Genomic DNA, 18287 nt, shown 5'->3' on the forward strand with positions numbered 1-18287 from the left:
ATATTGAGAACCACTCCATGAGATTCAGCATCATATAAGAATTTTAAAAAGCAGAGGTAAAACCATTGCTTTAAACAAAATTAAAGCAGATAAACAAGCCAAAAAGTGTGTGTGTGTATATGAGTGTGTGTATGTGTGTGTGTGTGTGTACACACACATATATATATACACATATAAACTTTAAAATTCAGATCATTAAGATCAACAAGAACCAAAGAACAAACAAAAACAAAAAAATCCACACCCAAAGGGGATCCACACCTGGATATATGGGATAAATATGTGAATTGCAAAAGTAAAAGAAAAAAGCATTCAAGCATGAAAAGGTTATACGTGAAGGAAAAAATAATTGCATCAGAAAACAATGAAGGAAGTTCTATAAAGTTCTGAATACAAAACACCATATCCTGAGCTAAACTCACATGTATGAAGAACAGAACGGCGTAGGCAGTTGTGCTAGAGTCTATAAAATATAACCCACATATTCTTACTGATTAAGAAGTCTCAAAAAGTCCTTCTGCAAAATGATAAAAAATAAAGAATGGTAGAAAATAAAAGCAATAAAACAGAGTTAAAACAGTAATTATTCTTAATAGTATGAAATGTAATACAAACATCATAAGTGTCTAATAATTATCAAGATCTACATCTCTAGATACTAGTTTAATATGTGATAACATGGTACCTGAATGTGTAAGGTACCTAACCTCATAAAAAATTACTGTGAAATCAGTTTTTTTGAGTGAGAATACAGGAATTAGGGAGCAGAGAGATTCAGTGTGGCAATAACAAAGTTGTCTTTTCTTTAGAAATCTCTACTTAAAAAGTGTGTTTCAAAAGGCATAAATATATTTTATTGCTATAAGCTACAAATAATTTGGTAATCAAAACTGACCTAAAGGCTTCCTTTTTTTTTCCCATGAAATTCAGCTACTTCTAATCCTTCTCCATCACCTTTAGTCTTCACTTTGCAATTTGCTTAAAGAAGTGTTCACAACTGTCAATGATAAACAAAAGAACTCAAGAATGCATGGATAAACATAAGTACCACAATGCCAACAAAGCAGTGAGCAACTCAAAGGGGCTGAGAGTTCCATTCCTTATTCCCTAAAGCTTCTTTAGAGCTGGTTATCATGACTTATTATCACCTGCTCCTGTAATGTGTTTTACCTGCCCCTGTCATGTGGTGGTGTTTCTGATAAATTGGTTATACACAACTCGTACTCTGCCAACAGAAGAAGAATGTCAGGATTTCACTAACTTTGGGAAATGGAAATATGAAGAAGAGAGAAGTAAATGCATAGAAAATTACTCCTCTAGATATTGCTTCATTCTTGATTATGATAAGAGAAATACAGCTGAAACATTTCTAGACTTAAATTTGGTAAAGGTACAATACAAATAGGACAGAATTTCCAAATCATTCCAAATCATTCGAAGAAAAGAAGAAAATTTCATCATTAAAGCAACTATAAGAAAAGAGAAAACTATTAGGAAGCATTAACAAAAAATATAAAACACAAATAAGGTTATAAAACAGACTTTACAGCCTTATCCAATTAACAATGGTTATCTCAAGACTTTGGGATTAGATATAACTACCCCCCCAAATCTTCGTAAAGAATATGGATTACTTTTGAATAAAAAAAAAGGGTCTAGCTCATACAAAACTAAAAGCAAATATCAAAACTGTCTTCAAGAAAACAATACCTCAAAGCATATTAATTAAAAAAAACATGTGCATTAAACTTACTGGTTCATAAACTAGACCGTCAGCAGATGCAACCATTGTTTCTGCTAAATCCAATACATCTGCTCCAACATCTGCATAAAAAAATTAGAAGTTTTACATTCTATGTTCAGAGCCAAACTATATCTGATATAAATTAACAAACAGAGATGACTAACAGAAAATTCAAACATATATAATCATTTGCCTATACCACTTATTTCTTCAAATAAGTAGCATTACATAGTTTTGGTGGAAAGTATTCCAAAATACTTCTGGAAAGTATTCCAAAAAATCGATAATACTTTTTCTAGTTCTTGTTCAGTAAATATTATGAAATGTAATGTAATTTCATACTCTTATAGTAAAAAGCGTAAACTCACTTCACTGAACTGAAGAGCTTTGCAAAAATGGTCAAGAACCTAATCACAAGTACTAAATGGCTGGTATATGAAATATTAAATACAAGAATTATTTTTAGAAATTAAAAGAAATTTTAGGAGAAAACTACTGATGACTTTTTAAAAATCAACAAATAGAAAAAGTTTATTTTGAAAAGACTAAAATTTTAATGGTATTCAAACATCTAAAATAAAGCAAAATATGATATATTCAGTAATAACACAGACTCATAAATATGTTTCTTTACTCCTAAAACAACTACCATAAGAAAAAATAAATGAAAAAAGAGATTTAAAGTTTTTCTCAATGAAATCTCCCAGAAATTAATCTCCTTAATTAGATAAAACTATTTCACAGTTAAAAAATTTTTATGTGAAATACTAACTTCTTTGTCTTCACATTTTAGGCAGTAATTCAAAAGATATCTTTCATGCAAAAGCATCCTCATTTTTGACAGCAATACTGATCTAAACATTATCTATCTAGCATATTAACATTTTTCTACTTCTAGCAGTATAATCAAATGAAGCAACAAGAAAACAGAAAAAAGTATCATCATTATTAAGTTAAAAGACTTGAATCCAGGGGCGCCTGGGTGGCTCAGTCGGTTGGGCGGCCGACTTCGGCTCAGGTCATGGTCTCGCGGTCCGTGAGTTTGAGCCCCGCGTCAGGCTCTGTGCTGACAGCTGAGAGCCTGGAGCCTGTTTCGGATTCTGTGTCTCCCTCTCTCTGACCCTCCCCCATTCATGCTCTTTCTCTCTATCTCAAAAATAAATAAACGTTAAAAAAAAATTAAAAAAAAAAAGACTTGAATCCATATTTTAATATGCATAAGTAAAGAGTAGTAAACCAAAACAGTCAAACAGGATATGTTTGTAGAGCATGGGTGTAAAACTGGTACTCCAAATAAGAAATAAATGATACACCCAAATTAGAACTCTAACTCACAAGAATTTCCTCCGATTTTCTTTTTAATTATACTAATATGAAAGTTAAATCTCCTTTTTATGGAGAAAAAATTTAAAGAATATAAGCTGGGTAAAAAAATAACTTGCATTATTAAATAACATTACCATAGCATTTTAAGATATCATAAAGGAAAAAATAAAGTTAAGGCACCACCAGTGGTTTTACTTACTAGCAATTGTTTAAAACATAAACAATAAATGGATTCATCAAGTTAATGTGTACTTACATTGACACTTCATAGCAACAGTAATATCTATATTGATTCTCAATTTGCTAAAAGACAAAAAGAAAGTATTAGTATTACCAAGTGATCAACAAAATATAAGAAACATAAATCAACTGATCTATGAAAACTCAGATTTCAAACAGAATAAAATATGTTGATTAGAAACTGAATAGGAGCCTGTGTGGCTCAGTCTGTTAAGAGTCCAACTCCAGGGGCGCCTGGGTGGCGCAGTCGGTTAAGCGTCCGACTTCAACCAGGTCACGATCTCGCGGTCCGTGAGTTCGAGCCCCGCGTCAGGCTCTGGGCTGATGGCTCGGAGCCTGGAGCCTGTTTCCGATTCTGTGTCTCCCTCTCTCTCTGCCCCTCCCCCGTTCATGCTCTGTCTCTCTCTGTCCCAAAAATAAATAAAAAACGTTGAAAAAAATTTAAAAAAAAGAGTCCAACTCCAGCTCGGGTTACGGACTCACGTTTAGTGAATACGAGCCCCACATCAGGCTCTGTGCTGACAGCTCAGAGCCTAAACCCTGCTTCAGATTCTAGGTCTCCCTCTCTCTCTGCCCCTCCCCTGCTTGCAATCTCTCTCTCACTCTCTCTCAAAAATAAAGATTAAAAAGTAATTAAAAAATAAATAACTGGATAGCATTTATTATGGCCAACACAAAGGCATTTTGAAAGTAAAAATTCTATTTTGCAATTCTAAAAGCCTTTCTGATGTCACAGGTTTTTAACACAATATCCTTTAATTCGATAATGGTAATTCAACAAACTCAACAATAACTCCAAGAAACTCAGAAAAGTCTACCTCTGTTTACATAAACCTTATATAGAATATTCTTTTGAAAACGTAAAACTTTCCAAATCAAGAGTTAGGAATTACAAGTCTTTCTCCTCTATTTATCAAATAAATATCATATATCAGGCATTATGCCTGATGCCCTACAAATATTAAATTTTTATTCCCTATCATGGACCTATAAAGTATACAGCTTCAGTTTTGCAGATAAGCCGGTGGTGTTCAAAGCAGCCTAAATGCCTGACTGAAGTGGTATATTGAAAACTAGGTCTGTGTGGCTCAGGGTAAATGTACAAACTACCAGAAAAAGAAAAAAAACAACACTATGATGTTTAAAATTTTGCATGGCCTTTAAAAAGGCTCAGTCAATGCCTTATTTTCAAATCAAATTAATTTTCAAGTATCAAAATTAATCATCAGTGAATAACAGAATGAGTACAATCGTATCAGTCCCATCCTGTACTTCCAATCAAAAACTTTTTCATTCTAATCATTTTATCTTGTTTCAATAGGAATTACAGATTTTTGGAGCTTCCATAGAGTCTTAAAACTGTCTAGAGTTCAAACTGTGCTCCAAATGACTCAGGAGATGCTGTAGGAACCAGAGAATAAGGTGAAGTGGCCAAGCTTCTGGGCATCCCCACTTGGCTTACGTGGTAACCTATGAAATACTTCATTGGAAAAAAAGCAAAAAGTGATTCACTGGTGCTTAAAACAACAAACTCTTTGAAAACTAATGGTATCAAGAATAATACTCATACTATAGACAAAGAAACTGAGGCCCAAAAGAAGTCAGTTGTGTTATTTGCCCAAGGTTACACAGCAATTTACAAATACTGCCTTACTTAATTCTCATTAACCCCATGAGGAAGGTGCTATAATTATCCCCATTTTATGAAAAAGGAGACTAAAGCACATGCAGATATAGATTTAGTAACTTCCTGAAAGTCACATAGCTAGTAAACGGCAGAGCTGGAATAGGAACTGAGAAGTAAATGTCCCCCTCCCCACCCCTGCCCACCATCCAATGCAGTCTTTTTTTTTTTTTTTTTTTTTACATTTACTTATTTTTGAGAGACAGAGACAGAGCACAATTGGGGGAGGGGCAGAGATGGAAGGAGGCACAGAATCCAAAGCAGGCTCCAGGCTCTGAGCTATCAGCACAGAGCCCGATGTGGGGCTCAAACTCACGAACTGTGAGATCATGACCTGAGCCAAAGTTGGACGTTTAAGCGACTGACCCATCCAGGCGCCCCCCCCAGTGCAGTCTTAATATTATAAACCTGTTATCTTCAATCATTAAAAAATACAAATACAAATAAAAGAATATATTTTCAAAGGTTTAAAGATGACACTATTTACATTAAAATTTTATTTAGATGTAATTTATATAAATCTAGTTTTAAGCATACACAATGTAGCTTTTAGACACTTTTCCAGCTCACACAAGTCAGTAAGATAGTTCAAAATCTAAAGAGTAAACAGTTTCAAAACATTAAACAATTTCTACCATTAAAACACCTAAATATATATTATGTCCTCCTAACCTTTTTTATACAAGTGCATATTAATTCAAGAAAATCTCTTTTAGAATTTAACCAGGATTGAAATGATTCTAAAATATTTCACCTAATGCATGCAATTAAAGAGGATTTGCCAGTACTATTTCTTCATAACTAAAATAAACCACATATAAAAGTTAGAAAAATTTTTAAAAAGAAGGTATGTTAGACTCAAAACAATTTGAGTCTAAAAGTATTTCAAGAAGAAAAAAGAAGTTACCTAGAAAAATCCTTATCTACTTCATATTCATACTTCATCCATGTATCTTGATATACTGAAAATTCCATTATGGTTAATAAAGCCATAGTGGTAAATGCTATTAGAGAAACTGAGAAAGCAAACAAACAAAACAGAATTAAAACAATTTTTAAAAAGGAAACAACGGGAAACTATTTTAAGTGGGATTAAAATTAGCAAAGAAAGCCCTTCTATGATTGCCACATAAATGGATACTACTATAAAAGGCTTTTCTTAAAATATTCACATAGATTTCTAAAATAGTTAAAAAATGAGGATTTACTGAGCACAAACATAAACACAGCACTTCTACTATTGAGAAAACATTTTATCTCAGCAGTACTAAAGGTATCTCTCACTAAATAGATTTGCCAAAATTTTACGACACACAAAATTGTTCTTTTCTAATGTACAGCAGTGCCATAGATATGATAAATGATGAAAGTAAGCATAGTTTTACAGTACAAATTTGAAAGCAGTACCCTCATAATTAAAAATGCATCATCCATGCCTGTAGCCCAACCTATAAAAAACAAAATTAGACTAATTCCTAGTTTAAATTGCTAGTTCCTAATTCCTAGTCTAAATTCCTAGACTAATTCCTAAGCGATAACAATCTGTGTGCCAGAAACTCAAATAACATTTCCAAATCTCTAATAAAACTCTCATCTACTTTAGAATCTCCCAAATATATCACTTCATTTATAAAAACAGGTAAAAGATTTGACAAAAATAAGAGAACTATCAGATATTATGACATAACACACTTAAAATGGATCATGCAACAACTTGCACTGTTTTCATTAATAAAACTTAATTGCAGGTTAGAAATAGCAACCCCCTTACTATACTTTACCAAATGAAATATCAATCTTATGTGAAATATGCTATTTTATTAGCTCTTCATGGGGAAAGAAATAATAGTAAATACTGTCATAGTTGCATATTTTTCTTATATATTTCGTATTTATTTATTTTATTTAATAAATACTCCTATTTGTAACAGGTACTGTTTTAAACATTTTATAAATATTAATTTATTTAATCACTAAAGTAACCCTGCCAGGGAAATACTGATACCATCCCCATTTCATGGAAGAAAAAACTAAAGCATAGATGGATTAAGTTAACTTCCTCAAAGTCAGGTACTTAGGAAGGGGAAGAGGTGGGATTTAAATCCAGACAGTCTGGTTCTAGAGTCAAAGCTCTTAACTATTACCTCATGCTGCCCTTCTCCAACAATGTGAAATTTAAGAATTTCTGTTATAATGTCTAAATTGATTTATTCTTAACCAAAGTAGAACTCAAGCAGTTCAACATTAAATAACTTCCTCCAAGTTCAATTCTATTTATATATAATTATACATAACTCAAGAGCACCAAAGCAGTAAAATTGGATTAAGTTGTTCAGTAATGTTTTAATAAATACTGCTAAATGCATAGACTGCTCTTGGTTAGATGCCAAAGAGAATGTATATGACAATAAAATTAGGGCAGTGTGACATGAGGACGGAGCAGTCACAGGTATGCAATTCACTGATGAGTTCCTCATGGCTATATTTCTGTATGAGCTGACTGGCTCACCGAGAAGTTGCACTTAGTAAGGGAGTTTTAATCTGAACTGATACTTACCTGTACCCCCACTGGCTGAAGTCTCTACATAGCTGTCAGGAACCTTTGGAAAGGCATCCAACTCTTTCACCAAACTCAAGGTTTTTTTCCGATTCAGTCGCCTCATCTTCAGGAAAACCTTCTTCTTCTTTCATATAGTCATGCTAAGGAATAAATGATGAATAAATGAATCCTCCAAAAAAGATACAAAGGTTTCTTTTAATTTTAGGTAAGTGACAAATGTTCTTGAAACAACTTAACAATCTCATTCCTCCTTGAGAAAAAAACCTTAACACTTAGCTGAACCTCACCTTTCTCCATCTCACTCTGACAAAAAAATACTAATGAAAGGCAATTTATACACACAAACACCTTAAACAGCAAAAAGTGAAAAGTACTTGACATTCATAATATTTAAATGTATAAATTAAAATAAGAAATAACTTTCCTTCTATTAAATTAACAAATATATTAATATATTCCCACTAATAGATTACAATGAAGTAAATAAAATAGGCACACTCATCTATATTGCTAGCAAGAATATAAATATTCACCACTACCCTTTTGACTAAGTGAATTCCCTTTTTAGAAAGGTATCCTAAAATAATAATCTGGTATCACTAAAATTTTGATTGAAAGGATAATTTTCCTTTTTTTTTTTTATTTTTTAATGTTTGTTTATTTTTGAGAGGGAGAGAGACACAAGGTGATTGGGGGAGGGGCAGAAAGAGAGGGAGACACAGAATTTGAAGCAGGATCCAGGCTCTGAGCTGTCAGCACAGAGCCTGGCGTGGGGTTCAAATTCATGAACCGTGAGATCTTGACCTGAATCAAAGTCAGATGTTTAATCGTCTGAGCCATCCAGGTGCCCTATGAGGATAATTTTCATGTCATTTTAAAATACTGAAGCTAGAAACAAATATCTGGTAGTCAATATAAAAACTATAGTGAATTAAAAGCTCTGAATCTATGTAAACACTGAAAATCTTAAAAAAGAAAACATTTAATGACAGGAAAATACTCATATACATTAGGAAAAGACTAGAAGGTCATACATATAGTTTCATGGGAAACAAAAGGAAAATTTTACAAGAAACTGATTCAAAGTCTATATGCAAAAATGTTAAAAGTAGATCATGGGAGGATTTTACTGTCTTTTTTAAGAAAATTTTGGACTTTCCAAATTATTTTTAAATAAATAAATTAAATAAATAAATAAATAAAATATTTAAAATAAAATAAGTATGTATTGAAATAAAAATATTTAAAAATGGACTGCTTGGTATTCTTTTTTGATCAGTATGCCAACTGTATCTAAAATATGTTATAAAGCCATGAAAATAACTGAATTCTCAAATATCTGTGTAATTTTTATAAGACTATTGGTGATGCTATAAAGCATTACCAAAAATCAAAGCTGTATGACTAAAATCAGCACCTAACAGAATAAATCAAATAGTTGTGGAAGTCACTAAAAGAAAAAGAAGGTCTCTAGAAGAAAGCAGAAAGACTTGTCTGAAATCCATGGGTAGGATTAATACAGAAAGAATAGGCCATATAAAGGGCATTCATGAAGAAAAAGGAGAGTCTGAGAAGTAAAAACTGGCAGTGATCATGAACACTGTCCAAAAGACACTAGTCCCTAACCAGGGGCACTACTAATCAGTCCTAAAGTGAAGTTTGGATGCAATAATAGACTGATTTCATTTGCCATTAAAAACATCCAACTAACTTCTCTTTTCTATTCCATAAACACAACGTGGCCTTCGGATTATAATTTTGGTTCTCATGTGTATGTTTTTCTTAAGGAAAAAAGAGACACGTAGACAAGACAGATGAATTTCTGATCCCCATAACAGTCATAAAACTGTTATTCTCATTTGTAAATTATGCTTCTGTTTGTAAGCATAAGCTGTGCTCCCTAAGTTTGTTCAACTCTGAGCAATCACATTTATTTTCTGTACCTGCTTAGTGGTAACTGCACCAAGACCGATCCTTCTTCAATCTTTCAATTTCTACTCATTTGTTCCTATTGGGGTTAAATATTAAATACGTTCAAACCGCTTGTCTTTAAAACGAAACTCTGCATTTAAGATCAAGTCCAACTCCAACTATAGATCTCTGGCTGCTTATCTATAAACCAAACTTAAAAGGATGAATTGTCAGGGCACCTGGCTGCGACTCACAGGGCATGTGACTCTTGATCTCAGGGTGAGTTCGAGCCTCACATTAGGGGTAGAGTTTACTTTAAAAACAAAAAAAAATGAATTGTCCCCATTTGTACAGTGTGACTACTTCCTCACTACATGTTCAACTCTTAACTAAATTTGCTCTAGGTCATGAACAACTTTTTTTTTAATGTTTATTTATTTATTTTTGAGAGAGAGAGAAAGAATGAGAATAGGGGAGGAGCAGAGAGAGAAGAAGACAGAATCTGAATCAGGCTCCAGGCTCTGAGCTGTCACCAAAGAGCCCAACATGGGGCTTGAACTCACGGACCACAAGATCGTGACCTGAGCCTAAGTCGGACACTCAACTGACTGAGCCACCCAACCACCCCATGAACAACTTCTTCAGTATAAAATTCTATGGACACTTTCTAGTCCTTTCCTAATTTTGCCTCTGAAAAAATAGTTTATCAATTCTTTTTCTTCTTGAAACAGCATCTTACCTTGCCTTAAATAATACTATATTCCTGATTTTCATTCTATCTCTAAGAACTTTGGTTTACTATGCAGATTCTTCTTCCACTCAGATTCAGCTCTAGGCCCTCCTCCGACTCTCTTTCCTAGTGATCTCCCCTCCCTTCAATTTCCATTTATATGCCCATTCTTCTCAAATCTTTATTCCCAGTACAAATCTCTCCGCAGACATATATTTTTGCTTTCTATATTTTCATGGGGTCATTCCAAAGGCAATTCAGACTCAATTAATTGCTTGTTTAACTTTCTGTTTTCTCCACTCTAATGTTAGGGCAGGAACCCTAACTTGATCTGTGTATCTCCAATACCTGGCACAGAGGTATACAATAAATATGAAAGGAAAGAAAAAAAAAAAGGTGGGACATTCCCCAAAATATGAAGGAAGGAAATTTTCCCAGAAATACCCATGATAGCACAGCTTACCAATCAAAACAGTTAAGATAAGTAAATATATAAAAATATAAGATCCACAAGGAGAGGAATTTTTGTTTTTTTCATTATAGTAGTCCTAGTACCTAGAACAGTGGTTGGCACATAATAGGTATAGCATGGCTGAGCAAATGACAAAACTGAATTTTACTCCTAAACTTGCTATATTTTTATAAGTTTTATAAATATGTTCTTTTATATTATATATAAATATAAAGATATGACAAGCAGCTAGTAAGTTTTATAAACTTCTAACAATTCACACAGCTTATTCAGCACTCCTCCTACCTGGCTACCTCCCCGCCTCCAGCTAGCATTTTCCATTCCTGTTTTCCATGATTACTCTTCTAGAATGGAGCACCTTGCCTCTCTGCTACTCCTCCTGTCCCATTCCTGTTAGTCCAGCACTAACCTGCATCATCAAAGAAACTCATTCCATCTCCAATACTTGCCACTCTACTCTACAGAGCCACTGTTCTGATATGAACAAGTTGTCCAATAACTTCTGTTTTTCTGAAAGCAATCCTTTTATCTGCTTTCTTCATGACACTTGACATTCTCCTGGTGGTAATGCCCTTCAAATCCTTACTTCATTTCTGAGACTCACCAGGTAAGGCAGTCGGTGTTTTATTATGATTTCTCAACCATTTCTTCCCTTTTCAAGTCTACTTCTAATAATAATAAACACAGGGGTGCCTGGGTGACTCAGTATGTTGAACATCTGGCTCTTGATTTCAGCTCAAGTCATGATCTCATGGTTTGAGAGTTCAAGCCCCATATCAGGCTCTGCACTGTCAGTGCAGAGCTTGTTTGGGATTCTCTCCCTCCCTCCCTGTCTGCCCACCCCCCACTCATGCACATGCACTCTCTCTCTCAAAATAAATAAATCTTTAAAAAAATAATAACGAACACATATACTACCCAGAATTATAGCTTTCATATTTTACGTTAGGTATTATTTGAATTATTTATTTATTCATTTAATCCTCTAAACGACTCTATAAAGATGATAATATTTTTATTCTCATTTATAGATAAGGAAACTGAGGCACAGAACAGTCAGGTAGTATCTGCAGGGACACACAGCAAGTGGTAGAACCTGTATTCGAACCCAAACAACTTGGCTCCAGAGTCCATGCTCCAAACCACAGTGCACACTGATACTTCAGTACTTGTGATCATCTTCTAGTAACGTCTGGATCTATTTAAAATTTCCTTAGTAACTTTAGCACCTGGATCATTCAATATGCTTCTCTTCTTCCCCATTCCTTCACAGTCCTTTGCAAGTCATAACCCTATGACACTCATCCTGTGGCATTTATTCACAATGATAATGCTTTTACCATGTAAACGTAACAGATTTTCTAAGCCAGTGACCTCCATCTATGCAAAGCCACACACAAGCGAGACCATTTTTGGCTTCTCTTATAACTTTCAAAACAGTTCCATCTCCAAAATCCAAAACACTAGTTTTCCTCTCTGAGCAGAACCAATTATCCTTCCAGCTCTTTAATTTACTAACTAGGACAGAATTTGTTCTTCATTTTCCCTGTGTTTTCAGTACACTGGACTTCTCCCCGTTATCCAGTCCCACTGCTCCCATCCCCACTCTATTTCCTTCACTGTCTAGCTTGGTCAGCCACTTTTAAAAATGCATTTAGAAATACGCCAAATCACTGGTTTCCAGAAGTCACTGCCATGCTATTAGAAAATTTTCTGAACCTAAATAAAAAAAAAAAAAAATGAAACTTTTAAGCTAAATTTATTCAATTTAAAAATATTTTATTGGAGAGTATTTCCTTCCTTTTTAATGTGTGTCAATTCTTTTATGAAATGATAAAAGTGGGTAATAGAGGTTTTTGTTTCTTTTGTTTTTGGATGTCCTGCTTTACTGAAATTAAAAACTGCAATTCTACATCAGTCCTCAAATCCAGCCCCTTTCCCTGTATTCCCTCTATATTTTGTGCTGGTCCACATAATCTAAAAATTTAGAAGCCATTGCATTAGAATTTTTTGCCCACTGGTTGGTGCTGCTCCTCATACTTTCCCAATCTCCAGACTGTTTTCTTCAATATCTTCCCTAAGCTGTCATGTATATTAAGAAGCAAACAAACAAAAAAAAGTCCAGGAAGTCATTGATAATAGTTGAGACTAAGACAATGCTTTGAAAAACTGCATAAGAAATAAGAAACCACCTTTCATGCCGGAACACAGACACACATTATCAACCCTCAATCTAAATAATGTCAACAAAGCCCACAGTTCATCATTGCATCCATTTGAATATGAGACTATAAAATGTTTTGCTAAAATTAAAACAGAGTTCATGACACCTTTTAAAGTCTGCTCAATTAAGTTTACTTCTCCAAACAAAAATGGAGAAACAATTTTACTCCTGCTACCCACATTTTATGAGCTAACTTCTATTTTTAATATATATTTGGCAACATGAGAAATATTTAATTGGTTAATATATATGACCATGCTGTGGGTTGAACTGGGTCCCCTAAAAGGATACATGGAAGTCCTAATCTTGGTATTTGTGAATGGACCTTATGTGGAAATATGGTAGTTGAATCTTTGAAGATGTAATTAGTTAAGATGAGATCAACTGGATTAGGGTGGCCCAAAATCCAATGACTCTTGTTCTTATCAGAAGTCCATTTGAAGAGACACAACCAGGAGAGAATGCCATGTGAAGACAGTGGCAGAGATAAGAGTCATGCATCTACAAGCCAAGAAGAGCCAAGGAGTACCCAGGTGCGACAGGATGCAAGGAAGGTTCTTTCCTAGAACAGCCAGAGGGAACATGGCCTTGCCAAGACCTTGATTTCCATCTGCTGGCCTCCAGAACTGTGAGATAATAAATGTCGACGTTTTTAAGCCATTCAGTTTATGGGAATTTGTGAGAGCAGCCCCGTGAAACTAATACAAGCCATTAATAAGAATGAGAAAGGACACAAAACAGGTATTATCCAGGCCATCAACAAACTTCAGAAACAAAAAGCAAAACTACTTACCTATAACTTTAAATTATTTGATTATATTGCATTAGAATACTTTACACTAAAAATTTTTTATGAAAGATAACTTAGTTTCAATTGACAAATACTATCACCCAAAAGTACTTAATTCTTTTCACTTCACAACTTAGACCTTTTACAAGAGTTCTTGTTATTCTTAAAATTGTTTACCCCAACATAATTCAAATAAATGTAATAACCTGCAAAGTTATTTTTAAAAAAGTATACTTGGAAGCTGAGTAAGGTGGTATAAATATGAATTTTGTGGTCAGAAAAACTTGGGTTACTACCTAGGCCCTTATTAGCTGTGACAATTTTGAAAAAATCCTCAGCATCACAGAATCCTCTATTATATTTTACTTTAAAAGGAGGGAGGGAGGCATAAAGGCTACCTCACAGTTTCTAACCAAGATAAAAATGAGTCATTTGATAAATGTTTCTAATTCTCAAAAGAAATACAAACATTTGTAGGATACTTGAAATTTATGTTTAAGTCTTTGAGGAAAGTGGGATAGTATCTGAGGTTAGTTAATGTCATGAACAGAATGAAGATGATATAAAGTGATAGAAAAGCTAAGAGAAGAGACTGTAGAGTGATGGCACAACACAATTTGGAAGTGCCTAGTAGCAATGTGAAGCAAGGACAAATATAATCCTCCTCAAATAATACACTGAGTATACTAACTACTGAATCAAAGTGTACAAAATTGAGGGACACCTGCGTGGCTTAGTCAGTTAAGCATCTGACTCTTGGTTTCGGCTCAGGTCATGATCTCACATGCGAGTTCAAGCCCCACATCGGGCTCTGCCCTGACAGTAAAAAGCCTGCTTGGGATTCTCTCTCTCCCTCTCTCTCTCTCTGCCCCTCCCCCACTCACGCTCTCTGTCAAAAATAAACTTTTTTTTAAAAAGTATACAAAACTGAAGTGGAAAAAGGTCAAGGACAGGAGAAATACATTTATAACAGAACGAGTATCTCCAAATGCAAGGAGAATGGGTTAACTAGCACCAAGAGCAGTACTGACGTAGACGGTAATAAGACCATATGTAGTAGAAAGGAGCAATTTGTACCTCAGTAATTAATAGAGGATAACAGCTTAAGAAAGCAAGCAACTGGAAGATGGAGTTTAAAGACATATTAACCACATAAAAGAAGAGTGTTTAATCACTTTAGGGATCAGAAAGAAATCACTTTAAAAAGTGTCTTCATGGGGGGCACCTGGGTGGCTCAGTCAGTTGAGCAATGACATGGGCTCAGGTCCTGATGCAGTTTGAAGAAGCCCCGTTCTTCAGGCTTGCTGCTGTCAGCCTGTCAGCGCAGAGCTTGGATTCTCAGTCCCCCTCTCTTTGCCCTGCCCCCCCCCACTTGCACTCTCAAAAATAAACATCAAAAAAAAAAAAAAAAGTGTCTTCTTCAGTCTTTAATTTGACTAAGTACCAAGGTAACATCTTTTTTTAAAATTTTTTTTAATGTTTATTTATTTTTGAGACAGAGAGAGACAGAGCATGAACAGAGGAGGGCCAGAGAGAGAGGGAGACACAGAATCCGAAGCAGGCTCCAGGCTCTGAGCTGCCAGCACAGAGCCTGACGCGGGTCTCGAACTCACCGACCGTGAGATCATGACCTGAGCCAAAGTCGGATGCTTAACCGACTGAGCCACCCAGGCGCCCCAGTAACATCTTAAGTAACTACAGAAGTTAGGAACAGAAATGTTAAAATAACAAGAGCTAACATTTAATGCATGCTAACTATGACAGGCATTGTTCTAAGTGCTTTGCATATTTTAACTCATTTAATCCTCACCAACTACCTTACAGAGTTAGGTATTATTATTCTTATTCCCATTTTGCAGATAAGGAAACTAAGACACAAAGAGGTTAACTTGCTTATTGTGACATTAAAAGGCAGAAACAGAATAAATACAGAAAAACTGTTAAATAGGATTTGTTAGCTGCTAGAATGCCTAAGGTAATGTCTATTAAAAATAAGTTTCACCATTTCTTCCAATTAAACCATTAACCCCTAAATAAAATAAAATTTTTTCTTCTAATTCTTTTTTGATGTTCCAGGAGACGCCTGATTTCCTTTGAGAGATCTTTCAATCTTGATATATTTTTATGATCTGTACCCTCAAGCCATTTCAACTCAGTTGTGTACTACAGTTTACTATCAAAAAAAGCAAAACAAAACTCCTCTCCTCCTCCTCCCAAAACAATGAAATTTATTTTTTTTCATGTTTTTCGAACTGGAATAACTGCACCAACTTAAAGATATCAATAAACAAAACAAGCAAACCTCCTGAATTTTAGAGTTTATGTATCAGACTAGGCAATTACTTAAATACAACTTCAAACATATTAATAACTCCTGTTTTTAAAGGTATCTTTAATTGCCTCTGAAAGCCAGTCTTGCAACATTTTAACAGACATTATGTAACTTTGCATGAAGTTCGAGGGCACTAAATCCCAAATACAAAAGTTACCTAAACATGTTTTCTCAAACAATGACCTATCAACTCTATATATAAGCTATATCCAAGGCTATTCTCTACCACGAATTGACAAGTTACCTTCCGAGGGTTTCTTAAACCTCGAGGGTTTAAGAAAAGTAGTTACACTCAGACCAGTCTCTCCTAAAGCATCTTGCCAGACCTGCCCCTTTCTCATTCCCCCAGGCGGCGTGCGAAACTCTGGAGACGAGGCCAAGACCTCGGTCTTTCTGAAAGAGAGCAACTTGCTGCCAAGAATTTGGTATTGGTCTGAATGGGGGTGGGGAGCCAGACACCTGGAAAGATAGGGACACGATCCGGCTGGTCTTCACAACGCGGGACCTTTCTCCCTGAGGACGAGAGGAGCCACCGGGGCACAGGGCAGAGCGAGAAGCAATGGGTCAGGGTTAGCAGCTATCGGAGAAGCACTTAAACTCCTTCCGGTTGCAAGACAGCGCACAGACACCGGACTGAGAAGAAGGGAGCTCCCCCGCGCTGTGCTGCCCAGGGTCCTGCCAGTAACGCCCCCGGGGGAGGTGGAGCGGCTCCCCAGTCCGGCCCTCTCACCAAAAGACAGTGATGAAGACAGGGAACCAACCCCATGACAGACTCTTAGCCCCCTTAACCGCATTCACTACCGGAACAGCCTTGGAACAATCGGGAGAACATCACCCGGCGAGCTTTCAGTATTTTACCTTGTGTTATGGTACCAGCCGACCGCCATGTTTCGCAGAAGCCCGGGCCGCCGGGCTCCCGTTCACCCGAAAATATCGCGAGAACAAAAGCGACAACCACCGCTGAAAACGTCAGATGGGAGACAATGTAGAGTTCTCGCGATATTCCCTTTGCTTACGGAGCGCTTTGTGAATCAACAGGTGTGGTCGATATGAAAGGGGTGTGGCTAAACAGAACAGAGGTTGAAATGTATTTTAGGTGTAACCACGTGGCCAATAAGGAATCAACTTCTCCGGGAAGGAATGGGTTACCTTTGTAATGACACTTAGGGGCCACAGAATGAATCTCAACGCCTCATAGAGTGCTTCATCACTAATGACAGACTTGGGCACAGGTTTTATCATTTGCAACCCTAATGCGTATCAGTACAATCCGCATCATATTTTGTGACTTCTGTATTGGCCTCCTTATTTCCTCACGTCAGGAACATTTAGACTCGCTTTTTCAAACGAAATTTCACTAAATTGAAACTATCCCAGAATATAAAAGCAGATAAAGTGTTTCCACTGATGCAATTTCATTTCCAGACTTTTCATGTCAGGGTTAGTCCTTCACATATTTAAGAAGAAGCTTACTGTAGTGGGTAAGAGCTTAGAGCTTTAGGAACTGGTGCTAAATTTTAACTAGGATTTCCTGGGTTAAAATTCCGGTTCAACCATTTATGGGCACATCATTTCATCTCGTTTCCTTATCTGAAAAATGACGCGATAATAATAATTTCATGTGGTTGTTATGAGATCTAAGTGAGTTAATAAATATCTAAACTGTTTCTTTAACCTTAGCCACAAAGGTACCAGCAGACCATCCTTCTTTGTGGGTCTAAGATTATATGGGCTCTTGCTTGCATGGAAGCTAGCTAGCTGTTGTTCACTTAGTTACATCTGGTCCCTGGTCTCCAGAGGAGTCTGCTTTCACGATAACAGCTGACCCCTAAGGGTTGGAATTCCCAGTATAGCAAAACTGACTAGTTTGATCCTCCTTATTTAAAAAACAACTCACCATTTTCCAGACTACCAAATGAAGACAAAATTAATTTCCCCTGAAGATTGAAACTCAGCTTAACTTCAAAGTGAGGTGAATATTTAATCCTATGTTATTGGTGGTGGGTGTTATATCTGTGAAACAATTTGCTTAACACAAAAACATTACATTATATATTACCTGCAGAAGAGAATTGGGAAATAGGTTTTAAATTGGGGATTTAAACTGGTGCTAAACAACCTGTACTTTTTTTTTAAATTTATTTTAATGTTTATTTTTGAGAGAGACAGGGAGAGGCAGAGAGAGTGCATGCAACAAGTGGGGAGGGGCAGAGAGAGAGAGACACAGAATCCAAAGCAGGCTCCAGGCTCTGAGATGTCAGCACAGAGCCCAAA

At 35.7% G+C, this 18287-nt stretch overlaps 1 protein-coding gene across 2 annotated transcripts in view; it reads right to left on the reverse strand.

The window, feature by feature from the left end:
- Positions 1-16971, reverse strand: part of ERGIC2 (ERGIC and golgi 2) — a 41209-nt gene extending 24238 nt beyond the window's left edge. Inside the window, exons 1-5 of one of the 2 annotated variants that reach the window (XM_042946171.1) lie at positions 16872-16971; positions 7552-7694; positions 5902-6010; positions 3327-3373; positions 1754-1824 (exon numbers count right to left, since the gene is read on the reverse strand). In XM_042946171.1, the coding sequence (XP_042802105.1) occupies positions 1754-1824; positions 3327-3373; positions 5902-6010; positions 7552-7657 (333 nt within the window). In that variant the 5' untranslated portion in view covers positions 7658-7694; positions 16872-16971. Of the gene's footprint in view, positions 1-1753; positions 1825-3326; positions 3374-5901; positions 6011-7551; positions 7695-9497; positions 9550-16871 lie in introns of those variants that run through there. The other variant, XM_042946172.1, reaches the window with a different exon arrangement.
- Positions 16972-18287: the final 1316 nt, after the last annotated feature.

Source organism: Panthera leo, chromosome B4 (genome assembly GCF_018350215.1).
Source record: "Panthera leo isolate Ple1 chromosome B4, P.leo_Ple1_pat1.1, whole genome shotgun sequence".
In the NCBI taxonomy this organism is placed as follows: Eukaryota; Metazoa; Chordata; class Mammalia; order Carnivora; family Felidae; genus Panthera; species Panthera leo.